Below are 16592 nucleotides of genomic sequence, written 5' to 3'. Positions count from 1 at the left end.
ATGGCCTTTTTTTTGCCTTTACCTCCCTTATCTCACCTCATTTGCTCACATCGTATATAGACTTGTTTATACTGTATTATTGACTGTATGTTTGTTTTACTCCATGTGTAACTCTGTGTCGTTGTATCTGTCGAACTGCTTTGCTTTATCTTGGCCAGGTCGCAATTGTAAATGATAATTTGTTCTCAACTTGCCTACCTGGTTAAATAAAGGTGAAATAAAACACATTTAAAAAGCAATCTAAGGTGCGAGAGTCTACACATTTGGAAGATTGTTTCATGTGGATAGCTTCAATCGGTTACTGGTCAGAACGGGTGGAAGAAAATAATAATAATAAGACTATAAGAATTCTAAAGCTGCGATTTGCCTTCAGCAAGCACACCTAATCAGTACGGTTTTGCATTTACCCAGGTTAGCAACACTAGGTAGCTAACATACATGTACGTGGAAAAGCTAGCTAACTGATGCCTCGACACTTACAGTACTTAGCTAGCTAGCTAACTGATGCTAACCAGCTGAGCAAGCTCACTAGCTTGCTAACTGAGTCAAATGAATGCAATAGGTACATTACTGAAATAAGCCTGGCAAGCGAACTTACTGCATTTCCATCAAACTCCATGAGGGAGCAGTTCTCTGCACCATGCAACAACTCAACCAGAGCTGTTCCTTCCAGTTCCAGTGGCCATCATAAACCCTTCCACTTCCACCAGGCAGATGAGTAAGTAAAGAGCATGACCAGTGTCATGAGGACAGTACCGTGGCTATGATATGACAGCAGTAGAAATGCATAATTTCAGTGTGTCCCTGGGGGCCACCATTTCATCATGTTTCAAAGACACACTGGAATGATGTTGTTACCAAGGCAAATTCAAACGGATGAATAGATAGCCTCCGCAAATACTGAACATTTTCAGCCATGAAACGATTCCTTGTTTCTGTGAAGACAGTATGCCAAACAATGCTATAATTTGCCACTTTGTCTGAGTGTTTGCTTGTATGTGCATGTATTCACTGCGGGTGCTTGTAACTGTAGGCCTAAGTGCATGCCATTCTATGTAGGTCTATATGTGGCATGTAGGCCTATTCAGTCCTGAGGGCCATTTCTGTCTTATCTAGGGTGATGATTCGTGGTGTAATATGGCTGCAAATCTTTGTGGTCTTTGTTGTTACATAGAGCTTATGTTTGTCCCCTGTTCTGCAATAAAGAACACAGGTGTCGTTATTCTATTGAATCCACACACACACAGAGCATGTGTGTTTCTGCGTGCGTGTGTGTGTGTGTGTGTGTGTGTGAGATTATTTTTTTTTGTGGTGGTGTGAACAGTGTATGTGGCGTTTAGAGGAAATTACCCCCACACTCCTTGGCCAGAGCAGATAGTTCCCTAAGCTGCATGGCATATTGATTTCTTGTTGTGAGGAGTGCTGTTCAAGCCCCATTTAAGATTTCCATCCCGCGTGTAGCCCTGAGCCACAGCCCCGTAAATTAAGGAAATTGCACATTCATCACACGCGTTATTTTAAGATACTTTGGTAACGTGACGGCCAGAAGATCTACGGTGGTGCATTACAAGCCCCCCGCTCCACTCTTCCTCCTTTCCTCTGCCTTCCCCACCCCCTCTCTCCCTCCCCCTCTCTGCAGGCTGGGGTAACGGTCAGGTCAGCGGGACACGCCCGTGATTTAGACGCATGCCAGTATTTTTCACATTAGTATATATATTTTTTTTTTTTGCGTTCGAGAATTTACAGGTCCCCCCTTAAATTAGCATGTCTAATGGGACTGCTTCCAAGGTGAAGGTGTTGTTGGAGAAGTGAATTATTAGGCATGTAAATAACAGAAGTTAAAGAAGTCCCTTCGAGCTCAAGGGCCTCTCCAGACATTGTACAACATGGGGTCAACAGTGGTGAGAATAAATCCAGGCCTATCGTGCGTGTGCGTGTGTGAGCGTGCGATTCCACGAGCCTGCTGGGCAACATATTTCACGGCACGTGTAAGTGTACTTTTGTGTGCAACCTGAACACCTGTGTTTGCATTTGCTTATCATTTGAAATCCCTATAGCCTAACAGCAGGATGTGACACACGTCTTACTCAGAATCATTTCCCCTCGCCAACATCTAAGGAATTACTTCTGAAAATGGGGCTTCACTACATGGAATGCTTTTGTAGTGCAGTTTCAGGAACACTCAGTTGAACAAGTGAAAGGAGGGCAGCAGTATTCAGAATCTCGAAAGCCCTAAAAGCATCCTCAGAAGAACAGTGAATTGCTAGCTGGGAAGGAGAATCACATCGTATTTGTAGAGGTGCGCATTTGCCTGTTGTAAGGGCTTTGTCTGTGTTATGCAGTGTGGATCCATTGTGCAGTGTGGATCCATTGTGCAGTGTGGATCCACTGAGTGCGTATTACATTACACCTGATAAAGCTATCCGAATCTGCGGTACACCTCGCTACATTAAGGAGTCTGAGCAGCTTAAAGTTGCACATCGGCTGTGCTGTGCTGTACGCTCCTCCCAGGAGGATGTCGACGTTTGCATTGTGTTGGGTACAATGGCGCAGTAATGTGCAAGCACAAAGGTACATATCCAAAACAGAAGTAATATGCTCGTCTCCAAGGCGTATTTGAGCCAGTGCATTCCTTTCATTTCACATGGATATTTCCTTTTCATATTTGGCATAGCACTCACACCATGTAAAAATAAAAAGAGTAAGTTTATCCAAAATCCTGCACACATGACCATTTGCTGTTTCGATATTCATTTTAAACGGAGTACATCCACACATCTATCTGTAGAGATGAAGCCTGTCGAGGGATTGTAGGGAATACATAGTGAATAAGTGCGAGTGTGTGTGTGTGTGTGTGTGTGTGCAGCTTCTGGCTACACATTGTCTCCTCCACGCCTGTTTTGAACCTTAATAAGCCCAGCCTACTCTGCGCTCCCTGGATGTGAGAGGGGAGAGAAAATACTTTTCTTACACTTCAATTTCACGCGTATTTTCTTTGCGACTAATGAGAGCCTTAAATACGGCGCCAGACGTCAGGCACGGCTGTGAAGGCTGACATTTTCACATACAGCGGCACCTTGTCACCACGGATGAAGTCCCTCTACCTGGCTCCTGAAGGGTGTGTGTGTGTGTGTGCGTGTGTGTGTGTGTGTGTGTGTGTGTGTGTGCGTGTGTGTGTGTGTGTGTGTGTGTGTGTGTGTGTGTGTGTGTGTGTGTGTGTGTGTGTGTGTGTGTGTGTGTGTGTGTGTGTGTGTGTGTGCGTGCGTGTGTGTGTGTGTGTGCGTGTGTGGATGTAGGTCTATAACTGTGTGTAGGAGTTTATCTGTGAGGTGGTTTTGGTGACAGGCCCTGACGCAAAACATATTCAGCAGCTCAAAGAAGAGAACAGACCAGAAGGACAAACGAGTAACAGTTGAGAAACAATCCTCCATCCCTCCTTCTCCACCTCCTCTATTATGTGCGAATGTTCGGATTCATGGAGAGGCAATGGGCCTAGTGTCTGTAACCAACTAACTAACTGTACCGATAGACTGCGTTTAATCGTTGTTGCTTATAGAATAGGACTCCAAAGCCATGAGCTCATCATTGCTGCATTGTTGTCACCCTCCATGAGGCCTAAACAAAGGTCTCCCCTCTTTTATGTTGTTGTTGATCTACTGTACACACAAAATGGAAGTCTGGGTTAATTACAGAGCGGGGACTAAAATGGTGACGATGAGACAGCTAGTGCCAGGGTTTATGCAATTATCCTCTACATCCAGTCAACGAGATGGAGGGGGAAGGGCCTATCACAGAGCTAGGAGTTACCTGTTGTTCAGTATTCAGTATGTGGTTTCTATTTCCCTTTTCCTACGTAGAGCAACACATTAGAATGAGGAGGAATGTATGACTGACACACACACACTTGATGGTTATACTGGTGCCACCACTATAGTGTTTGGGTGGTGTCTGTCTCTGAGGCTCCCCGTAGTGGCCCCTGATATGGCCCATAGGCTATTCCCGCTCCAGGCAGAGCTTTGTGGAAACACACAGGAGGATGGTGTGACAGCTTTCATCTTCTGCAGGGCCCTGCCACTCACTGTAAACTCGTCTAGAACTCACCACCCGCCAGAACACAATTTCATTTTTATAATGTGCTCATTAGAAAACTCACAGCACCTACATAATCGCGAGCCACGACACACAGTGTTATTGCAAAAAACTGTTTCCTTTAATGCTGCAGTAGAAAAAAAAAAGGTTATATGAAGTCATATAATGGGTGCTTCATTGTCAACAACAACAACAACAACAACACGGCACAGAATGCATAACAGTGTCTGTGCTGTTTACATGCCAATATTTTACACCTAAGATTTCTGTACACTGGCAGCTGTCAGTTACTTTAGCAAATGAACTGCCAAAAATGTAGCAGAACTGTCAATCAGAGGTGAGGTAACCATGGTTACCTTTCATATCCCAAAAAGATAAAGCTGCAGTGCGGAATTGTGGGAGAGTAATTAGACAGGGGAAAAAAAGAAGAAATACCAATCGAAAGGCATTCTACGATATGAAACGACAACCAAGAGTGCTTATAAATAAGAGGTTACATGTGGAATTCTTCATTACTTCTTACAGTAACTTCTTTTGTACAACCTTTATATTTTAATGTTCAAATACCGGCACATGTACTGTCTTGTACTAGAGGTTTAACCCTTTGAGCACGAGGTGGAAATAAAAGAGTTCTGGGTAATTTTGTTCTTCTTATTTTCATATCATTTGATTAAATAACATATTTATAAAACTATTGTGCAAAACAATTTCATTAATGTCTTCATATATTGTGCACCAGTAGATAGTCATACTCCTCTTAAATTAAAAATATAAAAATGATGCATAATTTAGACAGGAATTAGTATATATGTTTTTATATACATTTTTACACAGACCTGAATTCATAGAGGCCCCTGATTAAACAAAGTAAATGACTCCAGATTGAGATTTTGCATCACGTACGATGCATATTTAGAGATTGGCTGTTGGACAGGGACATGTAGTACTTTCACTGTGCAGCTTACAAACGACACAATAGCTCGGTCAATTCCAATCTCAAATGTTTTGCTTCGATAAGGGTTTTGGATCATTCGGGTAGAAGTGCTTGGCCGTACTCAGAGGGTTAAATTTCAGATGCTGACTGACACCAGCACATAAAGGTCACATTAACAAAAAAAGAGAGCAAAAGAGAGAGAGAGAAAAAAAAGAAAAGTGCACCAGATTTAGTTACCAAATGTTTAACTAAACTGTTTAATTTATGCATGCAGCTTATCACATCTCAATGATGCCAAAATATAAAGAAATCAAACCCAATTTACACAACTTTCAAATACATACCACTTCATTTTAAAATATTGTTTAACCTTCATATGTTTCATCAGTGACAACAGCAAACAGGAGAGCATAAACAAACAAAAGCTTCTTGGGCCAGAGTGAGTCGACCTTAAAGATAATCAGAAACCATGTGCCGAAACTAAACAGTAGTTCTATGGCATCTTTGTGCAGTTTCATCACTTAATAGTTTCTAGTCCTTTTTTCGAAAGAAATGTCTGTGAAAGGCTAAAGATAGACCAAGAGAGAACGGGAGAGAGAGAGAGAGAGAGAGTGCAGCATGTCCACAGCTTAGTGCTACTGTTTCTCAAGCTCACAGACATACATAAGGTGGTCCTCTGGGGATTTCCCATGGGTCTTGCTCAGGTGGAGCTTGACTGCGTGCTTGCTTGCAAAAGTCCGGTTGCAGAGCTTGCACTGATACGAGGTGCTGCTGCTGTCCTCGTCAGGGGAGGGAGACGGGGAGTGGGCGTGGGAGTGGGCGTGGGAGTGAGAGTTGGAGTGGTTGGAGAGCAGTTTTTCGGACAGGCTTTTGGCGTGACGTGAGATCTGGCTGACAAGCTGCTCTCCAGACAGTTTGGCCAGGTCTCGGAGTCTGAAGCCCAGGTGAGACTCCAAGTGGCTGACGTAGGTGGAGGGGGAACGGATCTGAGAAGCACAGTCGCTGCAGAAGAACACTGGGTGGCCTGAGTCCAGGTTCTTTAAGAACTTCGTCCCTCCGGTTCTCCTCAGCTGGTACTTGACGTTGGCCAGCCAGTGGCTGATGGTCGTCATGGAGAGGCCTGTGAAACGGGAGATGTGCATCCTCTCCTGGGGGCTCAGGTCTGACATCACGTACTTCCCATCGCCAGTCTGCCGGAGGCTGGCAGCGAACTGGGCCTGTAGGATGTGCAGGTGCTGGGGGTTCCAGTTGGACTGCCGGCCCTTGCGTTTCTGGGCTGGAGAGATCTCCTCTAGCTCCTCTTGAGTGGAACCCTCGAGGTCAGACCTTTCCGACAGGCTGGTGGGCGTGGAGGACTTAGAGGCTTGACTCTCTGTCAGGTTTCTCAGCATGTCTGATATGTCAGACAGGGCGTTCTCACGCAGCGGGGAGTTGGACATGAATGAAGCCACAGCAGATGAGGCCTTGGCCATGGTGGCTGTGGAGGAGGGGGATACAGAGGAGGGTGTTGATGTGGATGACGACAGGGCAGCTGAACCCAGGGAGCTACTCTTTTCATTCTTGCCTTTGGTCAGGTCTATTGGCTGGTCGTTGTTGACGTGGTAGAAGTAGCGGTCTAAGTGCTCGTTGTTTTTTTTGGTCTGAGCTGGGGTGGAAGCGGCGACCGCGGCCTTCTCTGCCAGGCTGTTGCTCATCTTGAAGAGCATGCTCATGGGGTCCAGGGACGGCAGAGCAGGCTTGGCTGCCTTACCCAGGTGGACGTTCATCACGGACTGAAGAGCACTTAGAGGATTGACGAAGGGCTGCTCTGGCGGGTGGTCTGTAATAATGGCTGTGCTGCCACACAAGGCAGAGATGGGGGATTTGACAGCCGACTCCATTCCATTCTCCAGCGACTCCTTCATATTGGTGTCACCGTTACAGTCTTTGTGGCTGCCTCCTCCGATGCTCTCGGGGGTTTTAGACCCTCTCCTCTCTTTAGGGGACTCCCCTCTGGCTGACTCCCCGGCCTCGCTGCTGCAGGGGGAGGGTGTGGTTCGTCTCAGTGGGGACGCCCTTACACTGGGCTCCCGCATCTTCTCCTCCACCTTGGCTACTTTCTCAGTCACCTTCTTCACCAGCTCCTCCATGGCGTGGAAGTTGTTTTTGGGGAGAGGAGAGGTCTGACGGCTGGGCGGGGAGATCAGAGGTTGGTTTTTGGCGTTTTGGGACAGGATCTCTCCTCCGGGGAACATGTACTTCAGAGCTGAGCTCTTCCCTGAGTTGGCCAGTGAAAGCTTCATGATGTTTGGAAGCTGGTATGCAGCATGGATGCTGGGGTAGCCTCCCCAGCTGGGAGCACCGTTCTGTGCTTTGTTGATGGCTGATGTCACTGTGTTCTCCAAGGACTTGAGGATGTCAAACCCTCCCTTAGGGCTCTCCTCTAGATCCTCCTCTGTTAAGTAAGAGTATTTGGAGGAGATATCGAATTTCTCCTCTGTCTCGTCATCTCCGGTCTTCTTGTCTTTGCTGCTGTTAGTGGTTTCCTTCATACATTCCTCTTCCTTCTCCTCCTTCTTAATCTCCACAGCCATGGCAGGGGAAACACTAGAGGGGGGAGGTATGGGGGGAGGAGGTGGGGAGAATGCTGTGGCTGCCAGTGGTACAGACTGGAATTTCTCCTCACCGGCAGAGATGGTGGGGACGGGCGGTGGGGAGACTCCATGATGGGCTTGCCTTTCTTAATGGCAGAGTTTGTGACCTTGATGAAGTGACCGGTCACCATCATATGTGCTGTAAGCTCCTGAAGTGTATCGTGAGAGCTGCCACATTCCATGCATTTCAGGATCTGGGACTTCCTGGACTCGAACTGCCATGCATAGCTGGCTCCATTCTGGTGGCCGTAACGGTTATTTGGGGTGATGTAGGGGTTGGATGCCTTCTGTAGGGGGTCATTATGGTCATTTAGGGAGGTTTTGGGGGTGCCCCCGTTGGAGTCTGGGGAGCTGGGGAGGTCGAGCTCGATGGGGGCTCTCTTACGGGCGGAGGAGAAGATCTTGGCTGCCACAGGAGTCACTGGCTCCTTCAGAGGCACTTTCTGGTAGTGTTTTGTCTTAATCATGTGGACACTGAGGTCCTGCAGAGACTCAAAGGAATGTCCACAGTACATACACTTCAGGACCTTCTGAGCATCTTCTTTCCCTTCCATCTCCAGGAGGGATCGCTTGCGTGGCTTGGACCAGCGCTTGGTGCCGTCGCTGTCTGTCTCGTGGTTGTCATCGCGGTAGTGGCCTGTCTCATTCATGTGTACAGTCAGCCCCACCAGCGTGTCGTAGGCAGCGCTGCAGTCCTTGCAGCGGAACTTACTGGCACCTGTGAAGATGGAGCCGTAGAGCTTGGTGCTCTGACGGTAGAGCTGCACGGTGCTGAACAGGTTGTTTTGCTCCGCTGCAGGGTGGTTGAGCCGGTTCTGGTTCTGAGAGACCTGCTGGAGGGTCTTGGCCACGGCGGTCTGGTGCCAGTCGTAACCATTGCCATTGCTGCCACAACTGCTGCTACTGCTACTGCTGCTGCTGCTGTGGCTGCGTGGAGGTTTCTCCACCGCTGGCGGCTGGGTGAGGTTGAAGTTCAGAGACGACCAGTAAGAGTTGGTCAGGAAGCTGGTGTAGATGGCCTTCATCTGCTCCAGGCTGTCTGGCCCGGTGGTGGCGCCATCCTCCATGGCTGTAGCTGTGGTGGTGGCCATCATGACAGAGGAAGATGGCGACAAGGACGTTAGGGGCACCTTCGCGACCTCCTCCTCGTTTTTGAGAGAGGCACTCTCAAAGTCTGACATGCGGTCACTGGACTCACTCAGGTGAGACTCATTGTCCAACTCATGGCCCGAGAAGTCGGCCACGGGGGAGTCATGGAAACCAGGCCGGTCATTGAAAAGGAAGTCCTTGTCTTGGCACATGTACTTGACCGCAGGCTCCTCCTCCCCGGCAGAGTCCTCCCCCTCCAGGTCCTCATCGAGCAGGGCAGCCTCCTTCTCATCCTCAGGGGCATACGCTGAGGGAATAGAGAGAGAAACAGAGAGAGGATTGTTATTACCACAGGACCACCATGTCTAATGATGAAGATCTCCAATTTGACATTCTTGCGATGCCTTGCAAATCAGACAGCCGATAGAAATACAAAGCCCTAGAATGTTCTTCCCATCTCAGAAAAACAAAGCGATCACAGACGAGACTACTTCATATAATAAACTGTTGCTGTAATTCCATTTCAACTTCCCCACTGCATTTACATTGTTTTCCAAATGGAATAAAGTCCCTCCCTCCCTCCCTCCCACCCCCTTTGTTCTTTACTGCATAGAATGAGAAAGCCAGAGAGAGAGACGAGGGAAAGGAAATGGCTCTTCAAACACAACTTGCCACCTTATTCTTCTCAAGGGGCAACAGCTTGAAATTAAAACTAAATTTGAAATTAATGAAGCACATTCTGGAGGTGGCATTCGTTTCTGAAGTAATAAATTACTTGTATCAACCTCCGAGACAGCAGTTCCTGTCTGTCAATTAATATGTCTTACGCTTCTTCTTCAGCCTCTAATGCATTTCTTAACAGACACGCTCACCATTTAAATTAAGCATGCGTTTTCACTCATTACACAGCACAGGCTCGCCTATTCGTAAATAAAAATGAATGTATGTACGTTTCCAATGACAAATCTCTCCGAACAAAACACATTTACTTCAATTACAAAAGATGAGAAAGTTGTGTTATTATTTACAGTTTAGCCCGGAGAGTATACTTTCAATTTATACTCAAATCCCTCCTGTTTAAAACAATCAAATGTGGATTGCAGTGAGATGGAAACGCACAAATAAAAAAGCACTTTCTATCATTGTGCAGACACATACGCACATCTATTATTTTGTGATGGAGGCTGCCAGAAAACAGTGGGCTGGAAGACAAGCAGAGATGATAGACAGGACATTGGGCTACTTCTGTACATTCCTGACCGTTCCTGATTCCGAGCAGTTCATCACACATTGTCCAGGTATGTAAACTAAGGACAAGAATGACACTGACTATGTGTGTCGCTGCAAACTTCTATCATCATCAACAACTCCTAAACGGCACTTGAATATCTCAACAGTCAGAACATTATCTATAAGAATCCTATATATCCGCTTTAATACGGGACACTATAGTGCTATTGCTATAGCAAAAAAAAATAGCAGTCACTTATATATATATATATGTATATGTATTCATGTACAGTATTCATATGTCTATTTGATTTATTCTTTATTTTTTTACAAATGACTATCCAACGTTGCAAAGACAACCTATATCTTATACTGCCCTTCCTATATTCATTCTGATAAAAAGTCCAGTTAGAAAAGTTAAAAGAACGGAAAGTATTTGCTAAAACTTATGAGCTTCGTGGGAAAGCCACAGCCTCTTCAAAAGGTACAGTTATATCTGTTGACATCGGGTAGCTATCCCCAGAACCGGGCAGCTATCCCCAGAACCGGGTAGCTATCTCCAGAACCTGCTAGCCATGTCACACAACACGCTCCAGCAGTGTTACCGCTGACTTCCATCTCGGAGCGGTACTGAAGGTCTGAGCACACTGCATCAGTCCAGACACGGGGAAGAATCTCTGTCATCGCCAGGGGGCTCATTCTGTTGCCTTTGGCAGTGTGGTGCCGCGGGATAAACAGATGCACTGAAACACGCAGCAGCTCCCAGGCGTTGCGCTGCAGTAAAAACACTGTGCCTCCAGGCAGTCTGCAGCCTTTCAACTGAACAAGCGGGCTGCTTAATGTTCAATCTCACACATCAGCATGCAGCAAGTTGGAATCGGTTACCTTGTGTGTACTAGTGTCTAGGATGTATACTTAACATTATACATTGTCTAACAACTCCTGGATAAGACGGAAACCTCTTCTTACCGACAATTATTTTGGAAGCATGTCGACTTAACGTGTTACAACGTTTCTGAAGAATGTATATACATACATCTTAGGGATTACACGATTATTGTATCCAGAGTAGACAATATAGACTTTTACATTTAGATGCCTCATCCTCTATAACGGACATCTGCCATTTTGTGAACAGACGCTCAGAAAGGCACAATTGGAATACGGAGCAACAAAAGATGGGATATCTTAACATGTAATCCAATACCACACACGACTCAACAACCCTCAGCAACCCTGATCATGCAATGCAATGCACGCCCGCCCGCACGCACGCACGCACGCACGCAGCCATCTGTTCTGAATCCGCCAAAACGACAGCTGTTTAAGAGAACAATGCTTTTGCTCAGGAAGCAGTCAGAACAGCACTCACACCGAGGCCAGACACACATGTGAAATCTCCTTCCTCAAAATACAACCCAGACATAAAGCTGTTAAATGTAATTAAAACACACACGGAGAAAGGAAGGCATGGGGGAGGGTCATTTGAACACCTAAGCCAATAAATCTGCAGTGAAACCTTTGCTACCGCACTAAATATAAATGTATAGTTCACTGAGAATATCATTACAACACTGATTTGAATGTAATTAAAATGTGCAACTGAAAATACAGCGAGAGGCTAAAAGAATATGCCTCTCTCTGTGCCAATGCCAAGTCATTTTTCTACTGAACCTCCTGCCTCCCTCGCAAGTGTGAACAAACCAGCCGAAACACTAACCTTGACCTGAACTTGACAGAACAAAAAACAATATTGTGTGTGTGTGTGTGTGTGTGCGTGCCTGAGAAGACAATGAAAGAGATACTGAACGAGAAAGGGAGGCGATTCTGTGAATGATTCCTTTATTTTGTATTTGTCTACGTGTGTCTCGCATTAAAGTGAAATGGAGACGGAATGTAACGCAACACACACCGCGTACGACTACTACTTCAACCTCAGCTTTTAGCCTAAGGCATAGAGAGTAGAGGGAGTGCGAGAAAGACAGGAATAGACATGGAGGTAGGAGGGAAGACAGGCAAAGAGGAAGGAGGGAGGTCTTGGAAAGCCCTCAAACCTGTGGGCCACACAGGGAGCATCTCACAGGCCTCTGGACCGGCGCCAGGCCACAGGGCCCCTAAAGTGGCCGTGGATGTGTGTTCCAATATTGAGCTTTCAGCCCTGGTGCAGGCAAAGCCAAATGCTCTCCGCCACGCAGGTGCTCTTTTAATTAGAGAACGGGATGGGTGGAAAAGAAGGGAGAGCGAGTGAAAATAACCTCTGATTTAATTGGCAGCAGAGAGGACGAGAGTTTGATCTCATTTGCAGTGGGATATTACAAGAGAAGACCCCATTGAGAATGGCTTTTTGAAATGGGGGGAGAGATGTGTGCTTTTGGGATTGGGACCCCGGAATGCAGAACGATGAGTTTACTTATCAAAATAACACATTTATCTGTATCAAAGGATTCCATATACATTCAGTCAGTTGCTGTTATAAGTGAGTAGCAAATGATTCTGAAAAAGTTATTTCCATAAAAGGTCAATTCTGCTTGACATGATTGTATACAAGTCAATACAAACACCAAGGGTTCGTTTTAGTCCAGAATTATGCTGTTAGGACTACAGTTCATCATCATTACATAATCACTTCACAGGCAAATCATCCACACAGGCACTCTATTACAGTATGTTTACAGAACTGTTTAGGAGTGAAACTGTGGAATGTATGACGTGTGTGTGTGTCTGGTGTGTGTGTGTGTCTAGGGGGGGTCCGTAGTCACATGCCTTCATCAGTTTCACAGTTTTGATTTGAGGGACGGTGTCAGACAGACCACGGGACACATTTTATCAGACGAGAGTGACTTGAAAGAAGAAAAAAAAGCAGGAATGAAATCATCCACGGTAGCCAATCAAATATCCCCCGAGTTAACGTACTTTGCCTGGTCAGAAGAAGAGAAGAGAAGAGAAGAGGAGCAAAAAACCTGCAGGACCATGAATACCTTTCAGTGTCGAGGGGAAGGTGGAAAGGGAAAGAAGTGCTAGTTGGTTGCTAATGAAAGATGCTAAATATAGCACCCAACCCCACCTTCATAATGGGAGGTAGTTAGCTCCAATACAGCAGTAGGCCTATCTGCTAAATGATATCATTAGAAGGATATAATTTAGCTTACGGCAGTGTCAGCCTTAAACTGACACTGCCAGTGTGGTCGTGGAGGATATGAGATAGCACCAGACCCCTGTCTCTGTCTCTCCCCTCTCCTCCCCTCAGATCCCCTCTGATGAGATCCTATACCTCCCGTTCTCCTCTCGCTCGCCACTCGCCGCTGCCATGACCTGCGTTAATGAAGTTAATTGAATCTGAGATCAATAATGCTTAATTATTGCGATTTGACATGCACAGACAAATTGGTTGGGCGGCTGTGTGTGTTCTCATCTAGTGTGTATTCTAGTGTGTGTGTGTGTGTGTGTGTGTGTGTGTGTGTGTGTGTGTGTGTGTGTGTGTGTGTGTGTGTGTGTGTGTGTGTGTGTGTGTGTGTGTGTGTGTGTGTGTGTGTGTGTGTTGCAGGGAGGTGGGTAAGGGGCCATTTCTGGCCGGAGCGAGCGATTGAAGCGAGGGAGAATGGAGGCGAGGGATCGCCGAGGCGTGCCATCGATCGTAGAGAGACGCCCCATCGACCCAGACGCCTGACGAATGGAGCCAACTCTCCAAGGCTACAAGTAAACACTGCCTCCGAAAGGAAAGGCTACTTTAACCAGCCATCTCTGTACAGCCCAAGACCACCAGGACCTATTGAGATGGATTCAAATAGCAATGTTGCAGAGAGAGAGAGAGAGAGAGAGAGAGAGAGAGAGTACAGAACTGTACATAGACATAATATGACATTTGGAATGTCTTCATTCTTTTTGGAACTTCTGTGAGTGTAATGTGGACAGTTCATTTTGTAGTGTCAATTTCACTTTTTTTAAATGACCAATTTCACTTGCTTTGGCAATGTAAACATATGTGTCTCATGCCAATAAAGCTCCTTAAATTGGGAGGGAGAGAGAGATAGAGAGAGAGATAGATAGATAGATAGATAGATAGATAGATAGATAGATAGATAGATAGATAGATAGATAGAGAGACAGAGAGACAGAGAGACAGAGAGACAGAGAGAGAGATACAGACAGATAGAGAGACAGAGAGAGAATGCAAAGGAATCGGTGACATGAGGACACATATCAAAAGCACCGGAAAAGGCCCAAGGTATTATGTAGAGTATTTGCATATGCATTGTGCTGGCGGGCCGGCCAGTGCTTGGCTGTGTGATGATGAGGCGAGGGGAGCGTATATCTGAGTGGTGGTGGATTAGGGGAGATAGAACAGGTTTGGTAACGGGGTGTCGGCGGGAGCGGAGGCGGAGGGAGCACGGTGGAACTGTAAGATTATGCATGAACACCGGTGCGAGAGCGGCTAATCGGCTGCTCATGCCACTCAGCTGGAGAGTGGCTGACAGCGTATTTACACACCGTGCCTCGCCGTGCCGCCGGCTCCAGGTGCCTTCCTACATGCCTGGCCCCCTGCCGTCGCCATCCCTTCGCCAGGGTGCTTCCCCGGCCCGTCTCCACGCCTTGACACGCCACAGAGTTCTACTGACGCGTTCTCAACAAAACAAATAGGATACCCCCCTCCCAACCCTTCCTATCTATGCGCTGTAGAAATCATATAAGGCTTATCCATCTAGAAACGAATGAAACCTTAAGTTCAGGTTGTTTTCTTAAACAGTAACGTTTAATGTACAAATGACCTGTACCCCCCGCACTTTGACTCGGTACTGGTACCCCTTGTATATAGCCTCATTATTGTTTTCCATCATTGAATTTCTTACTTCAGTTTATTTAATAATTATTTGCTTAACTCTTTGTCTTGAACTGCAATGTTGGTTAATAGGATTGTAAGTAAGCATTTCGCAGTAAGGTCTACTACACCCGTTGTATTCGGCGCATGTGACAAGCACAATTATATTTGATTTGATTTGCTCCGTGTTCACAGACAAGTGGCGGAGCGTGGTGCCGAGGCGCTCAGCGATAAACGCAGTGTTAGTCGAGGCATTCCCCGCAAACAAATAAAAAACGGCGCTACTGACAAATCCCCCTGCTATACTTGATTTGTACTTATTCTGGATGACCCGAAACGCGGCGAGAATCCTGTCTTTCTTTACGCACCACTAAAACCACGGGAGTAGTTCCGTAGTGAATCTCAGACTGTCAGACACACTGAGAAGTGGCACGGAGTGACGTGTTTCTCAGAATTACACACGGGCTCAAAATGACCCCCATTCAGACAGGTCCACACCACACAGCTCTGAACAGACTTCCCTCCGAGAGACAATCTCACCCTGAAGTCTACAGAAGGCAGAGAAAAGGTCAACATTTCCCCAGTTGGCCTGAATGACTGAGAGAGACCTGGTTTCTGTGTGAATTCTGTTGTATGAAATGCTGGCAAACTGTAGAGGAGGCACGAATCATGAGAACAAGCGATCATCCCGTCACATGACTTGCCTAGTTAAATAAAGGTTAAATAGAAACTAAAATAAATGAAAAAATAAAATAGGCCTGTTGGGGAGACAGTTGGGTAGTAGATCACAGAAATACAACAAATATGACCGTTTCTTTCTGTCTCACACACACTCCCTCAGCTGCAACTAGAATAGACTTGTTTCAAAATGCTTAGCCAGTATCTGACAGAGACCGTGTCTGGCACACCCATAGCACAGGCATAGTGGTTCACAGAGAATGTGATTATACTATATTAAACATCAATACTAAAAAGGACCTCTTCATATCCATACAAACTGCCTGTGTATATTAGTCTATCTAGCCAGGGGGTTATGATAATTGACTCCCTAAACATCCATTACTCTGCCGCTCTCTGATGCGCCCTACATGAGACGGCGGCCAATGGAATCACCCCCTGACATTTAGATGTGGGCTGGGGGGTGGGGTTATGAGCTGTGCGCCCGCATCACTTCCAGCACTGTCTCAAACGGCCCACTAACAGACAGCACACACACTATTATCAAGCAGAGACGATGATCTCAAGCAAATTGTCCGCCAGGTTCCCTTTGTTATTCAGATGTGCACCACTTGGAGCAGTCACACTCCTAAAGCACAGGGCAACCAGAGGTCACAGTCATCTGTTCCCAAGGGGAGGGAGTGGAGGGAGTTGAGGGAGGGAAGGATGGGGGACTGCTGGTCCAACCAGGGCTGAGCAGGATAAATAATTACCACCATCTCTCATCTATATCTCCTTGAGTCCCTCTGGTATCTCCTTGAGCCCCTCTGGTAATCTCCTTGAGTCCCCTCTGGTACCTCCTTGAGTCCCTCTGGTATCTCCTTGAGCCCCTCTGGTATCTCCTTGAGCCCCTCTGGTATCGCCTGGAGTCCCTCCCTGCTCTATCCATCCCTGTACTGCCCTGCCTTCCCCTCTCTGCTCGAGTCCAACTCAGAACAGAATCACAGGACTGTGTCAGTCTCCCATTAGAGAGGGCTGCTGGGTAATGGGAGAGAACAGATCTGGCTTGCTGCGATCCCTGGGGCCTTGCTGTACTTTCTCTGAAGACACACACACACACTGATATTAATACACACACAAATAC

At 46.5% G+C, this 16592-nt stretch overlaps 1 protein-coding gene across 1 annotated transcript in view; it reads right to left on the bottom strand.

Moving 5' to 3' along the window:
* Positions 1 to 4188: 4188 nt before the first annotated feature.
* Positions 4189 to 16592, bottom strand: part of tshz3b (teashirt zinc finger homeobox 3b) — a 37269-nt gene continuing 24865 nt past the window's right edge. Inside the window, 2 exon segments of the mRNA XM_035757978.2 lie at positions 4189 to 7713; positions 7716 to 9052. Of these exon segments, the coding sequence (XP_035613871.2) occupies positions 5659 to 7713; positions 7716 to 9052 (3392 nt within the window). The 3' untranslated portion in view covers positions 4189 to 5658.

This window comes from Oncorhynchus keta, chromosome 14, assembly GCF_023373465.1.
Source record: "Oncorhynchus keta strain PuntledgeMale-10-30-2019 chromosome 14, Oket_V2, whole genome shotgun sequence".
In the NCBI taxonomy this organism is placed as follows: Eukaryota; Metazoa; Chordata; class Actinopteri; order Salmoniformes; family Salmonidae; genus Oncorhynchus; species Oncorhynchus keta.
This window is presented reverse-complemented; position numbering and strand designations above follow the sequence as displayed.